The sequence below is a fragment of the Trichechus manatus genome, unplaced genomic scaffold (genome assembly GCF_000243295.1).
Source record: "Trichechus manatus latirostris isolate Lorelei unplaced genomic scaffold, TriManLat1.0 scaffold00200, whole genome shotgun sequence".
In the NCBI taxonomy this organism is placed as follows: domain Eukaryota; kingdom Metazoa; phylum Chordata; class Mammalia; order Sirenia; family Trichechidae; genus Trichechus; species Trichechus manatus.
Window position 1 is genome coordinate 2,915,496 of NW_004444136.1, and position 22,001 is coordinate 2,937,496.

The following is a 22,001-nucleotide window of genomic DNA, read 5'->3' on the forward strand; positions in this document are numbered from 1 at the left end:
AAGTTGGAATCGACCCAATGGCAACAGGTTTGGTTTTTTGGTTTTTATGACACTAAAACTCAGCTTGAAAAGGGCAGTCTGTGGGCAATTACTGAACCGCACTGGGGTCTAGAGAACAAAGATGAAGACTAAAGGTAAACATTTTTAAAGAAATAAAAAACCCCAAATATATCCCTATAGAAACAAAAATACTGTATTATACTGATTGTAAGATGTACCTTTTTCAGCTTAGAATCTCTGAAATCAGGATGCATGTTATAATCAATGGCACAGTGCAACTGGCAGTATTTTCTCTTCCTTAGTGCCACATAATGGTGTGTCTTAACAATTGGTGGCATATTAAGATTTTACGAAATACCATAAATGTCTATTGTAACTGTAGCGGGATATACAGATACTAGGTTGGACATTTTAATACGCTGACCCACAGTTATATCCTTGTATATTATTTATTACAGATACTGATGCAATTCTATCATTCTGGTGGGCTCTGGAGACTCTAGCGATGTGTCTGTCTTCCAAAGTCAACTTGGAGAAAACTAATTTCTGGTTATTCCTAAGAAGAAAGAATCAAATTCATTCCCCCCAAAAATAAATTTATAGATTTATAAACCTGTTTAGGTTTATACCTTCCCAGTTCCTCTTGTCTTCCTGGTATTTTGACATTTACCTGTTTTGTGCGTGTATATGTGCTTTAGGTGAAGGTTTACAAAGCAAGTTAGTTTCCCATTCAACAGTTTATACAGAAATTGTTCCATGACAATGGTTGTAATCCCTGCAATGTGTCAGCACTCTCCCCATTACCACCCTGAGTTCCCCATTTCCATTTGCCTGGGTTTGCTGCCTTCTAATCTTTGCTTTTGGGCAGATGTTGCCCTTTTGGTCTCATGTAGATGACTGTTTTAAGAGCACTTTCCTCACGGGTGTTACTGTTTATTTTATAGGGCTGTCTAATATTTGGCTGAGAGGTGATCTCTGGGAATGGCTTCAGCTCCAAGTTAGAAGGCTGTCTAAGGGCCATAGTCTTGGGGGTTCCTCCAGCCTCTCTCGGACCAGTAAATCTGGTCTTTTTTATGAATCTGAATTTCTGTTCTACATTTTTTTCCCACTCTAACCAGGTCCTTCTATTGTGATCCTGGTCAGTCAGTAGTGGTAGCCAGGCACTATCTAGTTCTTCTGGTCTCAAGCTAGTGGAGACTGTGGTTTGTGTGGGCCACTGGTCTTTGGGACTAATTGTTTCCTTGAGTCTTTGGTTTTCTTCACTCTCCTTTGGTCCGGATGGAAAGAGAGTTGTATCTTAGATGGCCATTTGCAAGCTTTTAAGACCCTACTCGTTACTCACCAAAGTAGGATAGTGTTTTCCTTCTGACCTATGTCATGCCAATTGACCTAGATGTCCCCGAAACTATGGGCCTTAGCCTTCAAGCCCAGTAACTCAGTCTCATGAGGTGTCTGGTTATGTCTAAGATGTTTCCATGACTGTGATCCCTGTGTGCTCTATTATATATATGAATATACATGCAGCACATACAGATATGTATGTAGAAACATCCACAGCCAAACCTATATAAGCACATGGGTGTACTCCCATATGCCCTCCCTCACCTGTTCAGCATACATATCCACCTATGTATCCACTCATAAATTATTGTTATTACTGCTGTTGCAGGACTGTGTATATTATAGTATTTACCATTATTGCCTTTTATTCTTATGTACCTCTGTGTCTTCCCTTGCCATGGCTATGTTGTGCTGACTTACCCCATATCGCGTGCTGACTTTCCCTTCACCAAAATTAACACGTCTACTCTCTAGTTGGTGATTTTCACTTCCTCTCCATCCCATCCCTGGTAACCATCAAAAAATGTTTCTTTCTGTGTGTAAACCTTTTCTTGACCATTTATAATAGTGGTCTTACACAATACTTGTCCTTTTGTGATTGACTTATTTCACTCAGTATCATGTCCTCCAGATTCATCCATATTGTGAGATGTTTCACAGATTCATCATTATTCTTTATGACTGCGTAGTATTTCATTGTGTGTATGTACCACAGTTTGTTTATCCATTCATCCATTGATGGGCACTTAGGTTGTTTCCCTCTTTTTGCTATTGTAAATAATGCTGCAACGAACATGGGTGTGCATACGTCTATTCTCGTCACAGCTCTTATTTCTACAGGATGTATACCTAGGAGTGGCACTGCTCAATCGTATGGTATTTCTATTTCTAACTTTTTAAGGAAGCGCCATATCATTTTCCATAGCAGTTGTATGACACTTATCTCTTAATAACAAGTCTTCTGTCTCCATTTTAAGATAAGGTAAATAAAGGGTCACAGGATTTGCCCAAAGCCACATGGTTACAAAAATAGTCAAAACAATAAATGACAGCAACACACTTGGAGGTAAACAGGATCAAAAATGACCTGGGCCAAACATCTCAGAGGATCTTTAAAAAAAGAAGTATTTTAGCACCTCCATGACTATGAAAGTATTACTAATATTCAATTACATTCATAAAATAAAATAACTCACTCTGTTAGTGAGGGTGGGGGTAAGTAGGAGCTCCCATACAATGTGATGGATGTGTGAATGGCGACAATTTATCATACTTGAAGAATAATTTGGAAGTAACTGCATTTTCTCACATGTGCATAAGAACACTGCAGAGTCGTCTGTGACAGAAATAAAACTGGACACAACTTAAAATACTCTTAAAGAGGGAACACAAAATAGACATTGTGACATGTTCATGCAGCAGAACACCAGCCAGTCATTAAACCGAATAAGGCAGATATACCGATCAAGAGAGAATAATCTCCAAGGTACACTGTCACATTAGCATAGCAAGTGAGCAGAGTATGCAAACGTGTGTGGTTAAAAAGGGTGGGGGCAGAGAGGAAGGGAACACTAAATACACACATTTGTGTTTGTATATTCTCAGACTACGGAAGAACACAAAAGAAACCTTGAGCGTCTGTCCCTGGGGCGGGAGCTTGGAAAATGAAGAGTCAGGAAGGGAAGGAGATTTACTCTCTACTTTTATAAAAATATTAATAATCATATTACCAAACATCAGTTACAAATAATAGAAAATATCTTTAATTTCCCTAACAGGAGGAATAAATCACCAAAACAGCCAGCAGTTCTTTCAATGTTATCGCTAAGAACCAGATGGATGTTACCTTTCCACTCTTCTATTGTGTGCTCCCTTTCATCCAACTGCTTGTCAGGGATCTTTGGTGGTGGCTGAAAAACACAGGGCAACAACAATTGAGTCAGTTTATTGAAAATAAATATACTCTTATTATTATCTGAACCATCAATCAGAGGGAAGACTTGTAACATGCATTAGCAGAGCGAGACTGATCAATCATCAACAATCTTCTCACGCAGAGAGACTAGTTTTGGAAGACTCCTTTGCTTCAGGGAGAAAAGATGTTTAGTCATCTTTTTCTTTACTTCTAGCTTCTGAAATGGTCACATTTTATTTGCATCATGGAAATTTGCTGTACCTCGTACACAATTATTTGTTTTATAACTAAATTAGGATGTTCCTCAAAGCAGCTCAACATTGTAGCTCCTCTGGTCAGGTATCAGGGCAAGAAGGCCAGGAGCAATGGGAAGCAACTTTACTGTGTGTAGAAAGGTGCTTGGGAGTCCCTAAGTGATGCAAATGATTAATGCTCTTGGCTGCTAACTGAAAGGTTGACAGTTCAAGTATACCCAGAGGCAGCTCAGAAGAAAGGCCTGATGATGTACTTCTAAACAATTAGCCATTGAAAACTCCATGGAGTACAGTTCTACTCTGACATATAGGTTGGCAGGAGTTGGAATCGACTCCTCTAGTGGTGGAGGAAGGTGCTTGAATATGCTCATTAGCTTAAGGTACTCAGAAAAACATCACTATCATTTATCTATATTTTATTTAAATCTAAAAGATCTCCTCAACCTAACTTTAAGAATGCAATATATTCCTCAGACGTTAAGAAAAGAACTTACAGCTTCTGCTTCAGAAGGATCATACCAGACATTGATGTACGGATGCTGGAGAGCTTCATCTACAGAGATCCTTTTGGATGCATCGATTACCAGCATTTTGGATAACAAATCCCTTGCCTGACTGGCTGCAAAGATAATGATGTTAATGTACACGTATCTTGTAAAGCTTTTCAAATTATTCATAAATTTCAGAAACTTGATACTTGACACTGCAATTTATTTTTAAAGTATATGTTTTGAAAAGAATAGTTTTCACTACAAAATCAGGTCAAATATATGATGAAAATATATAAAATAAAGATAAATAACTAAAACCTCACATTGTTCCACCACCCACAGGTAACCATGGGTCACTCCCATAGGAATTTGAACATGAACACACACACACACACAAACACAACTACACTAAATGTATATATTTATAACAGGTACCTTTAAGTTTGTTGTGTTCTGAGTCAGCCGGGAAAAGTACATCGGGGAAGAGCTTCTCAAAGCTATAGCCGGCATATTTCGGTCTGTTTTCAACGTAAGTCCTTACTGTTGGTTGCAGTTTCTTCATGAACTCAGGACATGGTGTTCCAAGCTGTTCAATAACTTTATTCCATTGATCAATATCTAATATCAAGTTGCTAAGAAAAATACTCCATATCTAATGTTCAACATATCATAACCATATTAAAATGACAAGAAAATGGCTCTTCAAAAAATTCTAAGAAAGAATGTGGCAACTATCAATTTTATGTCTTAAAGCCACCTTGCCAAAGGCAGTGATTGTAGGTGGACAGAAAGGATCAATAAATAAGCTTTGTTAACTTTATTGTGTGCACAGGTGTGGGGGAGGGGCCACTAATACTGATCTTACTATAAAAATGGAAGCTAAAATTCATAAATTGTAAGTACAAACTATAATGGTAATCACCACTCACAGGGACACTAAATGCAAACGGCACACAATTCTAGAACACAAAATTTGCCTTCTTTTCTAGCTTATCAGAAAATGTGAAAGCATTTCCTAGAGAATAAGACCTATTTCTATGATGAGTTCTGGCTTCGAGTTTCCCACACTAACAGAGAAGATGCAGTAGGAAGAAAATGATGGCTATGGGAAAAGTGGCATTTTCTTTGACACTCTTTACTTAGCTTACGTTAATAACTTTTTTTTTTTTTAAAAGCTCTGAGACTTCTGAAAAAGATCAACACTTGGCTAAATTGTAAAGGTTAAGATTTTCTGATGTTGTCCCTTCAAGTTTTTACACTCCAGGCCCTTGAAGAATAAGGCCTAAAACTCTCTTATTGTAACCTTAGTGAATATGATGTTCCCAATTCTTCCTCCCAAAATAATTCTAAGTGTTACTAGTTGATAAACACATGACAGGTCACTGTTAATATAAACATTAAAAGTAGTCGGATGAACAAAAAGCACGAACCCAAATCTAATCTCCACTACATAAAACAATTACTACTGAAATTCTCAGATGACAGGATTAATGTTATGTTGGGTAATGAGACAACAAGCAAAAGACAAAGCAGACAGAACATAAACAACGAAAAGGGGGGAAGGCAAAACAAAAGGATGACCAAAAGCAACAGACAATTCCAAAATTCATGTCAAATCCTAAGTATCTCTAGACTTACTCAAATATATAATTATTAGAAAATCTTAATGTAAGCTATGATTTATGATTTAGGTTAAATAAATCAATTCAAAGCCAGCAAGTAACTGGATAATCATACTTGAGCAGTTTTAAGAATTAACATATGAAACAGGAGGAAGGAAGGTCTATGTTAAACAGCAGGTGGTATTTTGAAAGAGGAATTTAACATTACTTTATTATTTACTAGGGAGAGACAAAATACATTATACCTGACCAAGCTGAAGTGCTGTCATACATTTTGACCTTCAGAGACTACATTTTAGGCCAAAGATAAGGATACGATCTGTACCTGGGAACAAAACACCACCTTTGATCATTTCTCCCATGATGCACCCAACTGACCAAATGTCAACTGAAAACAAAATGCAATGACATTAACATAAAGATTTTGGTTAAAAAAAATATATATATAAACATTAAAAAAAAATCACACACACTATGTACAGTTTAAAATGATAAAAAGCAGTATAAAATAAAAATGAGTGACAGTGAATGGGCTCTGACTACCAGCAGAGACTGTATGTCCTACTGCCAGATGCAGCCTAGAGATACTCTAGCTTCTTCTCCAAACAATGTTTTGAACTATAACAGTCACAAACTTTATGTCTGTTTACATAAAACACGTGTATGAATGTGCCATATTCATCTTCATTAGAGAACATACGGAACTTCGTCACCTAACTCATTAAACTGCTGCAGCAGCACAAGGATACAGTCCCTTCCTGGAAAGAGGATTTTGTGGCAAACCATTTCTCCCATAATGCACCCCACAGACCATAAATCCACTATATGTTTGCAGCACAAAAGAAGGAAAAGCAAAGCAAAAGGTCATTTAAAATCAAAGAAGCATAATATGACTGCATTATTTAACAACTGCAAAAACATCACAAAAAGAAAAAGGTGATTTTAATTTTAGCTAATGGAATAAATTTAAAACAAAATATTTTCCAACAGACTTTGATTCACAAAAGAAAACAAAGTGTGGTGTTTTAACTAATTTTATCTAATTTTAAAGTGAGAGCTATGCACAGAAATTACATAATAAAAAAGCCTATTTTGTACCTGATAATTTGTGGATAAAATATGGAACAGAACCAGACCCAAACTTTGAAAATAAGACTGAAAATGTACATGAGGTAGCAAGACTATAAAAACAAAATCTTTCTATTATTCTGAAGTTCAACTGTGCATTATACTCTTTCTTTAAGACAAATAAAAGAAAAAAGCATGAGCAGAAAAAATTTAGCATATTGAAATATTTAACATATAGACTGTATCTCTAAGAATAATTACAGTAAAAAGTTAATCTAAAGCTCTTCAAAATTTTTCAAACTAGATTGAATATATTCATTTAGCTGAGATAAACTACGTTTACTCTGAATTAAAAGTCAAATGATTTTCTTGGCAACATCATGCTCCATTTCTCCTACTATCCCAAAAGAAACAAGTACACAGAGAATAAACAACCAATCCAATTAAGAAAACTTAGTAAGAGCAGTATATTTCATATGTTTCCTACCAAAAGCCTTTTAAATCCATAAACAATGTTTCTTTTGGTTCAAGAAGTTAGTTTTGGCTGCATACAGTAGGAAAGTTCCCGCAGACTCTTTACCTAGAGTCTCCTAGCAAACTTACTGACTCTCACCACCTTTAAATGGGACCCCTGACCAATGCTGATAAGAATCTGCTAGACACAGAAACAGGCAATGTGGGGATTTCCATCTGCTTTATTAAAACTAACAACACACCCTGAAATTCATACCTTTGGGTTTGAATATAAGATAAAAAGGGGAGAGTATATGGTTGCAGTTCAATAGGAGAAGAGGGGAAGAATAAGTAATTTAAAAGGAAAAGCCTTGAAACCTGCACTTGGTTTTGAAGTTTGAAGGCCCAAATTCTTTCAGGGCAAGAATGGATGTTACAGAGGTACACCCTTCGCCCATGTCAGAGCACTCAGGAAGTTAATGTCTGTACTTTCAGCTATTTCACTGAAGAGTCTCAAGAGTGAAACCGGAAATAACTTTTGGAAAGCCTATGGAAATAAAGTTTCCCTAAAATTTTATATTAAAATGCATACAAATATTTTTTTATATTTTGGTATGATTCAAATTTCATGAAAATTTAATATTCATAAATCAGTCTGTTAGAGAAAAATTTTTTCCCAAGGATTGTTTTTAGCAAAAAGCTATTACAGTGAGTCTTCCCTTATAGATTGGTAGAGTCACAAACTTTAGTTAAAAACCCAGGAAACAACTTATGTAGGTAATCTTAAGAAAAACAAAAATATTTTGAAGGCTGCAACCATGAGAAAAGGTACTGTCAGTTTCAGTGAAGGTTTTCTAAGAACACGGTAAGCCTTACTCATACAAAAAACTAGCTTTAAAGGGTTCTACTGCTTCCTCCAACAGGTCACCTTAACTATCCATCAGCTTTGAAGATGACCTTATTGTAGCTCTTGAGGTTTACACTAAGTGCTGTTACTACTAACTGACATTGCACCACTCAGCTGACAATTTTAAGTTCAATAGGAAACGGTTAATTAACTCTCACATTTTATGCTGGTAAACAGGAAAACCAATAATCCTAGGCAAGCAAATAGCACAGATTCAGTTTTAGGGGTTACAGCAGCAATTTCTTTAGTTAACTGTAGTATTGATGGTGTGTGTATTTGTATTTAAAGAAACGGCCCCAAGTTTTTCCAAACATTCAGGACAAAATGTATAGTTACTTTCAAACTCCTGATACACGTTTAAATCAGTGATACACATTTACTTGTGCACTTCAGCTTAAACATTTCACATAAAAAATATGATGAAAAAAAGAAAACAAATGAGAACTGTATGTCAGATAAATCACGTTTGCTGACCGTTTTCTTTGTAGCCCATCCCTAGGATGACCTCGGGGGCTCTGTAGTAGCGAGTAACTACATAAGGTGTCATCATGAAACTCGTTCCTGCAGTTCTGGCCAGTCCAAAGTCAAGAATCTTCAACGTGCAGTCTGACTTCACTACTATATTACTTGGCTTTAAGTCCTGAAAAAAAGGCAACAAAAAACCCCTGCTATGATATAGATGACTATCTTGCAGTTCACAATTGTTACCCTATCTATCACTTGCAAAACGATTCGTGTTAATTGTCACTCTCTCTCACTATAATGGGTCTCAGTGTACAGACTCAGCACAATTGAGAAATTAGCTTGGTGGGCTTTTTTTTATTTCTGAATATACAGAGTTGTTAGAGAACTCAGAAATGTTTCCTTTACTAGCAATTATGATTAGCTAGAAATTTTAGGTAAAATGGAGTAAAAGGGATTTAAAAAGACATCTCCAAGCTCACATAAGGACTATTATGGTAAAAGAAAGAGTTGGCATTTACAGTCATCATCTACATATTACATTACCAGTATTTTTTTTAAACCACAATAAGCTTTATATAGATACTATGGATCAACAATGGGTTATTCTATGCCTTTTGTATTGGCTAATGTTCATTTATAAAGGAACAAAACAGTCATTATTAGCCTTTCCATCATTGATTTCCCATGTGAAATCACACAAATTTGCTTAAAAAATTTGGTCTGCATGTAGAGGTAGGCCATCACTGTCTTGGTGCCACTAATCCATATAACTACTTGCTGCTGATGCACTAAATAATGTCGTTGTGAAGAATTTTCCACTTGGCCCACTGAAAGGAAGGCAGCAGCACGAATACTCATGGCTTCATGCTCAAAACACTTCGCCTTTAGCTCCAATGAATTCTATTATGAACCAAGGGACCAAAGAAGAAAGCAAGCATATACTTAAAACACAAATACATCCCACTGTCTGTACTGGTGTGCAGTATTTAGGACCTTAGTTCATATATTAAGTATCAGTGATTACAAAGGAAAAAAAAAAAAAAAGCTGGCCTTAAAGACAAAGATCTCTTTTGTAATGCTTCTATGCTTCTATCCAGGAAACCATGTATGTAATCTTTAAGATATTCTGTCAGGCCATCATGGATGGGTTGAAAGCATATATAATCTAATAGTTTTATGATATTGAACATAAAAAGATATAGATAGGCTCTGTTTGTTGTTGTTGATTCTGACTTATAGTGACCATATAGAACAGAGTAGAACTGTCCCCATACGGTTCCCAAGGAACAGTTGCTGGATTTGAACTGCTGACCTTCTCGTTAGCAGCTGAAGCTCTTAACCACTGTGCCACCAGGGCTCCTGTATCAATAGGCTTAGTGAAACAAAATGAGAATTTTCATTATTGCTGCTCTGTAAACACAAAGTTGCCACTATTTCCAAGACACACTATTTCAGCAAGATAACACTGCATGTTCAAGAATAAATACTACAGACCTGGTTACCACTGCAAAGCCTATGGTGAAGGTTAAAGATCAGTGGCTTTTTATACTAGTACACTTTGGTCTAAAAATAAGACTCCATTCTTAAATACTTTATTTTGGAGGAATTAACAGCAATATATGTATTTTAGGAATAGATGATGTTGTTAAGAAAAAACAAACTGTCAAAAATGCCTCAAAGAATGTTAACTAAAATTCAAACTTGAATGTCAATGTGTATCTTTCTAAAGATGTTAGTAATGCTGTTAAGTATATATGAGCATAATTCTGAAAGCATGAATTTGTGGAAGAGGCAGTGGAGCTAAGCTAACAGTCTATCTCCTCCCCAACATTCTTCCAGCCCCCTTACAGTTAGGCAAGGGCACATGATTAGTTCTAGTTAATAGGATCTGAGCAGGAGGAAAAACAGAAGGGCCAGTGCACAACCTCCTGTCTTTACTCTGGTGACCAGTAACATTCCAGAGAGTGAATCCTCTGTCAGTGTGGGTTGCTGACCGTTCATGTAAAGCAGAGTTCCAGCCCCACACCCAACCCTGCCACAACCTGCACTGAACATACAGTGTGGGAAATAACCCTTTGCTGAGTTAAGCCACTGAGAACTGTGGTTTATTTGTTACCTCAGCATATCCTAGCCTATCATAACACTGTAATTGTCTAACAATGTAATTGGTGCCAGGAATGGGGTGTTAGTATTATAAAACCACAGGATCATGGGCTGAGCAGCAGGGAAACTAATATCAAAGGTTGGAAAGGTGATCCAGGTCATACAGTAGCAAAATATTTCATGAAGCTGTCACCTGCAATAATTAGGAAGACAGAGTACTTGCATAATGAGCTTCAAGCTCTAGAAGAGGATGTGGCAAAAAATGGCCTGCCTGTTTTTAAATAGAAAGTTGTACTGGAACACAGCCATGCTCCCTCAATTACCTATTGTCTAGGGCTGCTTTCATGTGACAACAGCAGACATGAGTAGCTGTGACAGAGACTATAATCAGCAAAGCCTAAAATATTTACTATCTGGCCTTTACCAAAATAATCTATTGACTCTTGCTCTAGAAGATGTTAGAAAACAAAACCTGAGTAGTGTGTGTTGGTGACTACTGGCTGCACTTTTTGGCAAGGCACTACAGGAGAGAGAGAGACATGGACAGACTTCAAAAGAACCGGCCACTTTAAAAGTAGAAATAAAAGGAGACAGAGAGTTCAGAATTCAGGGGAGTCTCTAGCAGCGAGCAGGGCTCACCAACATTCTGAAATCTGCTCTCCCTCAGTTTTCCAGTTCCCATATAGTTCTATGATTAGTTCAACCAATAGGCTTTGAGCAGAACACAGGTGTGTCACCTCCAGGCTGAAGCTCAGAAGAGACAATGCACACCATTCAGTTTTCTCCTCCCCTGCCACAGTGACCAGCAACTATCTAGATGGTACAACCTTATTCAGCTTGGGTCTCTGAGCCCCACCCCCAACACTGACTTGCACTGGACTCCTAATGGATGACAGCTCATGTTATTTCACCAGGTAAACAATCTCAGTCCAACAGAACAACTAGCCTAGGGTGAGGGGAATATACAATGAATAGCAAAGCAGAGAGACGAGTATCAATTGTGGCCTCAAGGCTAGCTGCAAAAGTAGGGTCTGTAATTCATTCCACTAATCAGCTTCTTATGCTATCCCAGGAAAAGAAACCAAACAAAATCATGGAGAAAGTTTTCAGAACTTAACGCATGGGAACAAGCGGTATAAGGGGTGGCCTGTAGTGGGTGCTGTGATGCCTGCTCAGATACTTGCTTCAAAACTGAAGCACTCCATCTTCCAGTTTCTTGGAGTGTTGGTGGCTGAGTTTTCAGCAAATTTCTCTCCAGGAACTGCCCTCAGACACCAAGAATCATCTTTTCCAAGGACATACCCCTTCCTAGGACCAGCATAAAGGACCAGCAGAGACATCAGCTGAGGTCTTTGGAGTAACTGCAACCAATTCAATTTTTGCCTCTGCCCAATTTTACTTCCCCTACTCCCTCAAGATGATAATCCTGAGAGCACTCCCCAATAAACTTCTAACATGTCTAGCTCCATCCTAGAGTCTGTTTCCCAGCAGCTGGACCTAGAAAAAAGCCTATTCTTTGTCGTAGGTAACAGATTCCAATATATCTCTTATTAGCTCAACATTCTTATACTATGTACATTTTCTGCAGTTGCACTTTATTTTGACTGCTTTATCTGTTGGCACTGATGGAGTGTATTAGAATTTACTAATGCTACTGTGTTTGTCCAGTTCTATTTTCTGCAGTTTTAGCCTACATACACTTGCCTACGTGTATCAACATATACATAATGGGAGTCTCAGCAGGAGAAGAGACAGAAAAAGGGGCAGAAAGAATATTTGAAGAAATAATGGCAGATAACTCCCCAAATTTGATAAAAGACACAAATCTACACACGACACACTATAATCAAACTGTCCAAAGACAAAGAGAAAATCTTGAAGCCAAGAAGAGAGAAGCAACTCATCAAGTATAAGGGATCCTCAATTAAGAGCAGATTTCTTATCTGAAACCATGGAAGCCAGAAGACAGTGGGATGATAGATTTAAAGTGCTTCAAGAAAAAAACTGTCAACCAAGAATTTACATCCAGCAAAACTATTGTTCAAAAATGAAAGAAAAACTAAGACATTATCAGATAAACAAAAGATGAGGGAGTTTGTTGCCAGTACACCTGCCCGATAAGAAATGTCAAAAGGAAATCTTTCCCGATTGAAATGACAGGGCATTAAATAGTCAAACAAATAGACACAAAGAAATAAAGAGCACTGGTGAAGGTAACTACAGATGTAAATACAAAAGTCAGTATTACTGGAATTTTATTTGTTACCTCCTGTTTCTTTTCCTGTGATTTAAAAGACAAATGCATAAGGCAGTAATTACAAACCTATGTAAACCAGCACACAATGTATAAAAATGTTAATTTGTGACAACAACAAAAAGAAGAGGGACAAAGATGAATAGGAGCAGAGATTTTATACACTACCGAAGCTAAGAGGAGCCCTGGTGGTGCAGTGGTTAAGCACTCCACTGCTAATCAAAAGGTCAGAGGTTCAAACCCACCAACTGGAGAAAGATGTGGCAGTCTGCTTCCACAAAGATTACAGCCTTGGAAGCCCTGTTCTACTCTGGGCAGTCCTACTCTGTCCTAGAGGGTCACTATGAGTTGGAATCAACTCAACAGCAATGGGTTACTGAAGCGAAGGTGATATTATTCAAAACAGACTGTTAAAAGTTTAAGAGGTTAATTATAATACACAGGGTAACCACTAAGAAAATAACTAACTAAAAAAAAAAAAAAAAACACACAGGAAATGAGAAAGGAATCAAAATGGTATATTATAAAAATCAAACAAAAAATTACAAAAATCAACTAAACATAAAAGAAGGCAGTAATGGCAGAAATAAAACACAAAAATGGTATAATGCATACAGAAAACACATAGCAAAATAGCAGAAGTCCCTCCTCTGAGCAATTACTTTCAGTGCAAATGGATTAAAATCTCTAATTAAAAAGCAGAGATCGGCCGAATGGATTAAAAACATGGTTCATCTGCATGCTGCCTACCTACAAGAGATCCACTTTAGAAATGAAGATACAAGTAAGTTAAAAGTAAAAGGATGGAAAAACATACTACAGGCAAACAGTAACCAAAGGAGAGCTAGGGTGGCTACACTAGTATTAGACAAAATAGATTACAAGCCAAAATAATTACAGAGAGAAAGAAGGATATTACATACTGACAAAAGGGTCAATACATCAAGATATAACAATTACAAACATATACTCATCTAACAACAGTGCCCCAAAACATATGAATTCAAAGCAGCAACAGACAGTTCTACAATAATAGTTGGAGTCTTTAATACACCACTTTCAATAATGGATAGAACATATATAGACATAAGATCAATAAGGAAATAGAGGACTTCCACAACACTATAAACTATAGACCTAATACACATACAGAATACTCTGCCCCAAAACAACAGAACACACATTTTTCTTAAGTGCACATGAAACATTATACAGACAGTATGTTAGGCCACAAAATAAGTCTTAATAAATTTAAATACACTGAAATCATTCAAAGTATCTTCAGCAACCACAATGGAGTGAAACTAGATATCTGTCACGGGAAAAACTGGGAAAGTCACAAATCTGTGGAAATTAAACAACATACTCTTAAACAACCAATGGGTCAAAGAAGAAATCACAAGGGAAATTAGAAAATACTTTGAGACGAACAAAAACAAAAACACAACATATCAAAACTTACAGAATGCAGTTAAGTGCTTAGGGGGAAGCTTATTACTGAAATGTCTACATTATAAAAGAAGAAAAATCTCAAATCAATTACCTAACTTGACACCTTAAGGAACTAGACAAAGAATAGCAAATCAAACTCCAAGTAAGCAGAAGGAAAAAAATAATAAAGATTAGAGCACAGATAAGTAAAATAGAGAACAGAAAAACAAGAGAAAATAAACAAAACCAAAAGTTGTTTTTATAAAAAAAAAAATCAACAAAATTGACAAACCTTTATATAGATTGGCTTTTTAAAAAACAAACAAAAAACAGAAAAGACTTTAATTACTAAAATCAGAATGAAAATAGGGACATTACTACTGACCTTACAGAAATAGACGATTATAAGAGAATACGATGAACACTGTACACTAACAAATTAAATAATTTAGAAGACATGGAAAATTCTTAGAAACACAAACTATTAAAACTGACTAAAAAAGAAACAGAAAATCTGAACAGACGATAAAATGTAAGGAGAATGATCAGCAATCAAAAAATTCCCAGCAAAAAAAAAGTCCTGGACCAGATAGCTTCACTGGTAAGTTCTACCAAACATTTAGAGAAGAAACTCTTGCAAAAAATAAAAGAGAAGGGAATATCTCCCAATGCTTTCCATGAGGCTGACATTACCCTGATACCAGAGCCAGACAAAGACATGACAAGAAAACTACAGACCAATATCCCTTTACAAACATAATTTGATGCAAAAATTCTCAACAAAATACTAGCAAACCAAATATAATACTATATTAAAAGAATCATATGCCATGACCAAATGAGTTTTCCAGAAAGGCAAGGGTGGTTCAACATAGAAAATCAATTAATGTAATATATCACATTAATTAAAAGAACAAAGGGAAAAAACTCCCATGATCATCTCAATTGATGCAGGAAAAGCACCTGATACAATAATTCAGTTATAAAAAGGAATGAAGCACCCTTTCATAATAAAAACACTTAAAACATATGAGGCAAAGGACTTCAACAGACATTTCTCCAAATAAGATATACAAAAGGCCAACAAGCACAAGAAAAGATGTTCAGCATTACTCGTTGTTGTTCTGTGCCGTCAAGTAGGTTGTAACTCACAGCAACTCTGTATGGCAGAGCAGAACTGCCCCGTAAGATTTTCTAGGCTGTCATCTTTACAGGAGCAGATCAGCAGGTCTTTGCCAACCTTTTGGTTAGCAGACTAAAGCTTAATGAACCATTCTGACACCAGGGCTCCTTTCATTAGTCATTAGGGAAATGCAAATCATAACCACAACGAGAAGTTTCTGATTAGGGTGCAGTGAATGTATGTTAATGGTGGTGGAATAATTTGGAAAAGTATAGTGAGAATGGCTGTACAACTTGAAGAATATAATCAATGTCACTGAATTACAGTGAAGAAATTGTTAGGGGGAAGAAAATAACACCACAATGAAAACCACTTTACACTCACTAGGATGGCTTTAATTAAAAAAAAAAAAAAGGAAACTAACAAGTACTGGGAAGGATGTGGACAAATTGGAACCCTCATCCAATGCTGGTAGGAATATAAAACTGTGGAAAACAGCTTACAGTTCTTCAAAAACTTAAACACAGAATTACCATGTGATGCAGCAATTCTACTTCTAGGCATATACTTACAAGAAAGAAAAACAGGTACTCAAATACTTGTACACGAATGTTCACAGCAGCACTACTCACAATAGCCAAACGTTAGAAACTCAAATGTCTACCAACGGATGAATGAATAAACAAAATGTGAAATATAAAAACGATGGAATATTATTCAGTTATAAAAAGGAATAAAGTACTGATACATACTACTACATGGATGACCTTGAAAACATTATGCTAAATGAAAGAAGCCAGACAGACAAGGTCACATCTTGGATGATTCCATTTACATGAAATATCCAGAAGAGATGAATAGACCAGAGACAGAGCGCAGACTGGTGGTTACCAGGAGCTAGGGGACAGAGGAAATGAGAAGTGCTGCATAATGGGTACAGGGTTTGGGGGTAGGAAAATGTTCTGGAACATGATACAGGCGGTAGTTGTACATCTGAATCTACTAAAAACCACTGAATTTTACACTTTAAAATGATAATTTTACATTATGTGAACTTCTCAACAAAAACAGAATATGATAATATATTTTTCGACTAACCCGATGAATAATTCCAGCAGAGTGCAGGTGCTTGATTCCACACAGCATCTGATAGAGAAGGTAGGACATTCTTTCATGATCTAGTTCCATCTGAATCACTTGGCAAAGATTTGCATCCATGAGCTCCATGACTATGTAACTTCATGGGTGAAAAAAGATGACAGCTAAAGTATGCAGCAACAATCTAAAAATAATCTGCTAATAATAAAATTTTAATTATCACACTTACACATCTTGAAATTCTTCCAGGGATTTCTGTGGTGTGAACACATTCAAAAGACCAATTATCTGTGGTAAAAGCAAGAGAGGGAGAAAAATTAGAAACCACTTTATAATACTTTCATTTGGGAACTGCAAATACATAGGTTGAAAAATTCTACCACCAGTTTAAAATCTTTCAAATTTTTAACTTTTAAACTCACGTAATCTCTCTCTTATTTTTATATGTTAAAACTTTATAAACAGAAGCATCACATAATCCATTGCATTTATGAAAACACTAAATTACTAATACTAAGTACCATGCTCAGATGCTAACTGAAAAGCTGGAGGTTCAAGTCCACCCACAGGAACACTGGAAGAAAAGCCTGGTGACCTACTGAAAAAAGTCATTTAAAACCCTATGGAGCAGTTCTACTGACACATAGGAGGTCACCAGGAATCTGAGTCAACTCAAAAACTTTTTTTTTTTTTTGTTTATGTCATAAGTTATATAAACCTCTACATTATTTGTCAGCAAACCTTAAACACATTCTGCCGTTTTTGTTTTCTTTTTTAAACTGTGCTTTAAGTGTAAGTTCACATTTCAAGTTAGTCTCTCATACAAAAATGTATAGACACATTGTTTTGTGATCCTAATTGCCCTTCCTGTAATGTAACATCACACTCCTCCTTTCCACCCCGGATTTCCGGTGTCCATTCAACCAGCTCCTGTCCCTTTTTGCCTTCTCATCTCACATCTGGACAGGAACCCCACATTTAGTCTCATTTATCTACTTGAGCTAAGAAGCACACTCTTCACGAGTATCATTTTATGTCTTCTAGTCCAGTGTAATCTATGTCTGAAGAGATGGCCTCGGGAATGGTTTCAGTTCTGGGCTAACAGAGTCTGGAGGCCATGTCTTCTGGGGTCCCTCTAGTCTCAGTCAGACCATAGTCTGGTCTTTTCACTAGAATTTGAGTTCTGCACCCCACTTTTCTTCTGCTCCATGAGGGACTCTCTGCTGTATTCCCTGTCAGGGTGGTCACTGGTAGTAGCCAGGAACCATCTAGTTCCTCTGGTCTCAGGCTGATGGAGTCTCTGGTTTATGTGGCACTTTCTGTCTCTTGGACTAGTATCTTCCTCGTGTCTCTGGTGCTCTTCACTCTCCCTTGCTCCAGGTGGGTTGGGACCAACCTATGCATCTTAGATGGTCGCCCGGTAGATTTCAAGACCCCAGACACCACTCACCAAAACAGGACGCATAACATTTTCTTAACAAACTTTGTTATGTCAATTGACCTAGATGTCCCCCGAAACCATGGTCCCCAGACTCTCGCCCCTGCTACTCTGTCCCTCAAAGTGTTTCGCTGTACTCAGGAAACTTCTCAGCTTTTGGTTTAGTCCAGTTGTGTCAACGTCCCCTGTAGTGTGCACTGTCCTTCCCTTCACCTAACAATTTTTATCTACTATCTAGTTAGTGAATACCCTTCTCCCTCCCTCCCCACCCTCATAACCATCAAGAACGTTTTCTTCTGTGTTTAAACCTTCTCTTGAGTCCTTATAATAGTGGTCTCATACAATATTTATACTTTTGTGACTGACTAATTTCACTCAGCATTATGCCTTCCAGATTCATCCACATTATGAGATGTTTCACAGATTCATCGTTGTTCTTTATCACTGCACAGTATTCCGTTGTGTGAATATGCCGCAATTTGTTCATCCATTTGTCTGTTGATGGGCACCTAGATTGTTTCCACCTTTTTGCGATTGTGAACAGTCCTGCAATGAACATGGGTGTCCATATATCTATTCATGTAACGGCTCATATTTCTCAAGGATATATTCCAAGGAGTGTGGGATTGCTGGATCGTATGGTACTTCTATTTCCAGCTTTCCAAGGAAGTGCCAAATCTATTTCCAAAGTGGTTGTACCATTTTACATTCTCTCCACAACTTCTCCAACATTAATTATTTTGTGTTTTTTGGATTAATACTAGCGTTGCTGGAATGAGATGATATCTCATTGTAGTTTTGATTTGCATTTCTCTAATGGCTAAAGACTGCCAGCATTTCCTCATGTATCTGTTAGCCGCCTGAATGTCTTCTTTGGTGAATTGCCTGTTCATATCCTTTGCCCATTTTTAAATTGGGTTGTCTTTCTGTTGTTGAGGTTTTCCAGCATCTTGTACATTTTAGAGATTAGACACTGATCAGATTTCTCGTAGCCAAAATTTTTTTCCCAGTCTGTAGGCTGTCTTTTTACTCTTCTGGTAAAGTCTTTTCATGAGCATAAGTGTTTGATTTTTAGGAGCTACCAGTTATCTAGTTTCTCTTCTGACGTTTGTGTACTGTTATTAAAGTTTTATATTCTGTTTATGGCATGTATTAGGGCTCCTACCGTTATCCCTATTATTCTTCCATGACCTTTATCATTTTAGATTTTATATTTAGGTCTTTGATCCATTTTGAGTTAGTTTCTCTGCATGATGTGAGGTATGGGTATTGTTTCGGTTTTTACAGATGGATATCCAATTATACCAGCACCATTTGTTTAAGAGACTGTCTTTTCCCCCATTTATGGACTTTGGTCTTTTGTCAAATATCAGATTCTCATCGAACACTGATTTTATGTCCGGATTCACCATTCTGTTCCATTTGTCTATGTATCTCTTGTGCCAGAACCACTGTTTTGACTACCATGGCAGTATAATAGGTTCTAAAATCAGGTAGTGTGAGGCCTCCCCCTTTGTTCTTCAGTAATGCTTTACCTATCCAGGGCCTCTTCCCTCTCCATATGAAGTTGGTGATTTGTTTCTCCATCTCCTTAAAAAATGCCACTGGAATTTGGATTGGGATTGCATTGTATCTGTAAATCACTTTGGGTAGTATTGACATTTTCACAATGTTGAGTCTTCCTAACCATGAGCAAGGTATGTTTTTCCGCTTATGCAGGTCTCTTTTGGTTTCCTGCCGTAGTGTCTTGTAGTTTTCTTTGGATAGGTCTTTTACGTCTCTGGTTAGACTTATTCCTAAGTATTTTATCTTCTTGGGGGCTATTTTAAATGGTATTGACTTAGTGATTTCCTCTTCAAAGTTCTCTTTGTTAGTCTAGAGGAATCCAACTGATTTTTGTATGTTTATCTTGTGTCCTGAAACTTTGCTGAAATCTTCTATTAGTTCCAGTAGTATTCTTGTGGATTCTTTGGGGTATTCTGTGTGTAAGATCATATTATCTGCAAATAGAGATACTTTTACTTCTTCCTTACCAAGTTGGATGTCCTTTATTTCTTTTTCTAGCCTAACTGCTCTGGCTAGGACCTCCAGCACAATGCTGAATAAGAGTGGTGATAAAGGGCATCCTTGTCTGGTTCCTGTTCTCAAGGAGAATGCTTTCAGACTCTCTCCATTTAGGATGATGTTGACTGTTGGCTTTGTACAAATGCCCTTAATTATGTTGAGGAATTTCCCTTCTATTCCTATTCTCCTGAGAGTTTTTATCATGAATGGGTGCTGGACTTTGTCAAATGCCTTTTCTGCATCAACTGATAAGATCATGTGGTTCTTGTCTTTTGTTTTATTTATGTGATGGATTACACTGATTGTTTTAATAATGTTGAACCATCCCTGCATACCTGGTATAAATCCTACTTGATCATGGTGAATTAGTTTTTTGATATATTGCTGAATTCTATTGGCTAGAATTTTCTTGAAGATTTTTGCATCCATGTTCATCAGGGATATTGGTCTATAATTTTCTTTTTTTGTGGTGTTTTTGCCTGGTTTTGGTCTCAGGGTTACGCTGGCTTCATAAAATGAGTTTGGGAGTATTCCACCCTTTTCTATGCTCTGAAATACCTTTAGTAGTAGTGGTGTTAACGCTTCTCTGAAAGTTTGGTAGAATTCTCCAGTGAAATTGTGTGGGCCAGAGCTTTTTTTTTTTTTTTCTTATTGTACTTTAGGTGAAGGTTTACAGATCAAACAGTTTCTCATTAAATAGTCAGTACACACGTTGTTTTATGACATTGGTTAACAACCCCATGACATGTCAACGCTCTCCCTTCTCAACTTTTTCTTTTTTTTTGGTGAAAATATACATAGCCAAAGATACAACATTTCAAAAATTTCTACATGCACAATTCAGTAACATCAATTACGATCTTCCAGTTGTGCTGCTATTCTCACTTTAGGTGAAGGTTTACAGAACAAAACAGTTTCTCATTAAACAGTACACACGTTGCCCTATGACAATGGTTAACAGCTCCACTACATGTCAACACTGTCCTTATTCAACCTTGGGTTCCTTATCACTAGCTTCCTGTCCCCTTCTGCCTTCTAGTCCCTGTCCCTGGACTGCTGTGCCTCATTAGTCCCGTTTTGTTTTATGGGGCTGTCCAATCCCAACTGAATGGTGAACCTCGGAAGTGACTTCACCACTGAGCTAAAAGGGTGTCTGGGGGCTATACTCTAGGGGTTTCTCCAGTCTCCTTCAGGCCAGTAAATCTGGTCTTTTTTGTGTGAGTTAGAATTATGTTCTACATCCTTCTCCAGCTCTGTCCAGAACCCTCTGTTGTGATCCTGGTCAGAGCAGTCAGTGGTGGTAGCCGGGCACAATCTAGCTGTACTGGACTCAGTCTGGTGGAGGCCTTGGTAGCTGTGGTCCATTAGTCCTTTGGACTAATCTTTTCCTTGTATCCTGTTCTCTTCATTCTGCCTTGCTCCCGAACGGGTGGGACCAGTGGAGTATCTTAGATGGCTGCTCACAGGCTTTTAAGACCCCAGACGCTACTCACCAAGGTAGAATGTAGAACGTTGTCTTTATAAACTGTGTTATGCCAACGGAGCTAGGTATTCCCCGAGACCATGGTCCCCACAGCAGGGCTTTTTTTTGTTGTTGTTGTTGGGAGTTTTTTAATTACCTTTTCAAGTTCTTCTTTTGTTATAGATTTATTTAGTTGTTCTACCTCTGTGTTAGTTTAGCTAGGCAGTGTGTGTCTAGAAATTTGTCCACTTCAGCTAGGTTTTCAAATTTGTTAAGAGTATGATTTTTCTTAGTATTCTGTTACGATTCTTTTAATTTCATTTGGGTCTGCTGTGACATTGCCCATCTCATTTCTATCTCGGGTTATTTGCTTCCTCTCCTGTTTTTCTTTTGTCAGTTTGGCCAATGTTTTATCAATTTTGTTGATCTTTTTTAAAGAACTAGCTTTTGGTCTTCTTAACTCTTTCCATTGTTTTTCTGTTCTCTATTTCATTTAATTCTGCTCTAATTCT

At 37.2% G+C, this 22,001-nt stretch overlaps 1 protein-coding gene across 6 annotated transcripts in view; it reads right to left on the minus strand.

The window, feature by feature from the left end:
- The window catches only part of MAPK8 (mitogen-activated protein kinase 8), a 116,759-nt gene that overhangs the window by 15,595 nt on the left and 79,163 nt on the right, over positions 1-22,001 (minus strand). For 3 of the 6 annotated variants that reach the window (XM_023742110.1, XM_012558955.2, XM_004387956.3), the window contains exons 5-11: positions 16,755-16,813; positions 16,526-16,664; positions 8,526-8,691; positions 5,940-6,011; positions 4,437-4,619; positions 4,005-4,129; positions 3,188-3,251 (exon numbers count right to left, since the gene is read on the minus strand). In XM_023742110.1, the coding sequence (XP_023597878.1) occupies positions 3,188-3,251; positions 4,005-4,129; positions 4,437-4,619; positions 5,940-6,011; positions 8,526-8,691; positions 16,526-16,664; positions 16,755-16,813 (808 nt within the window). The other 3 variants (XM_023742111.1, XM_012558954.2, XM_023742112.1) reach the window with 3 other exon arrangements.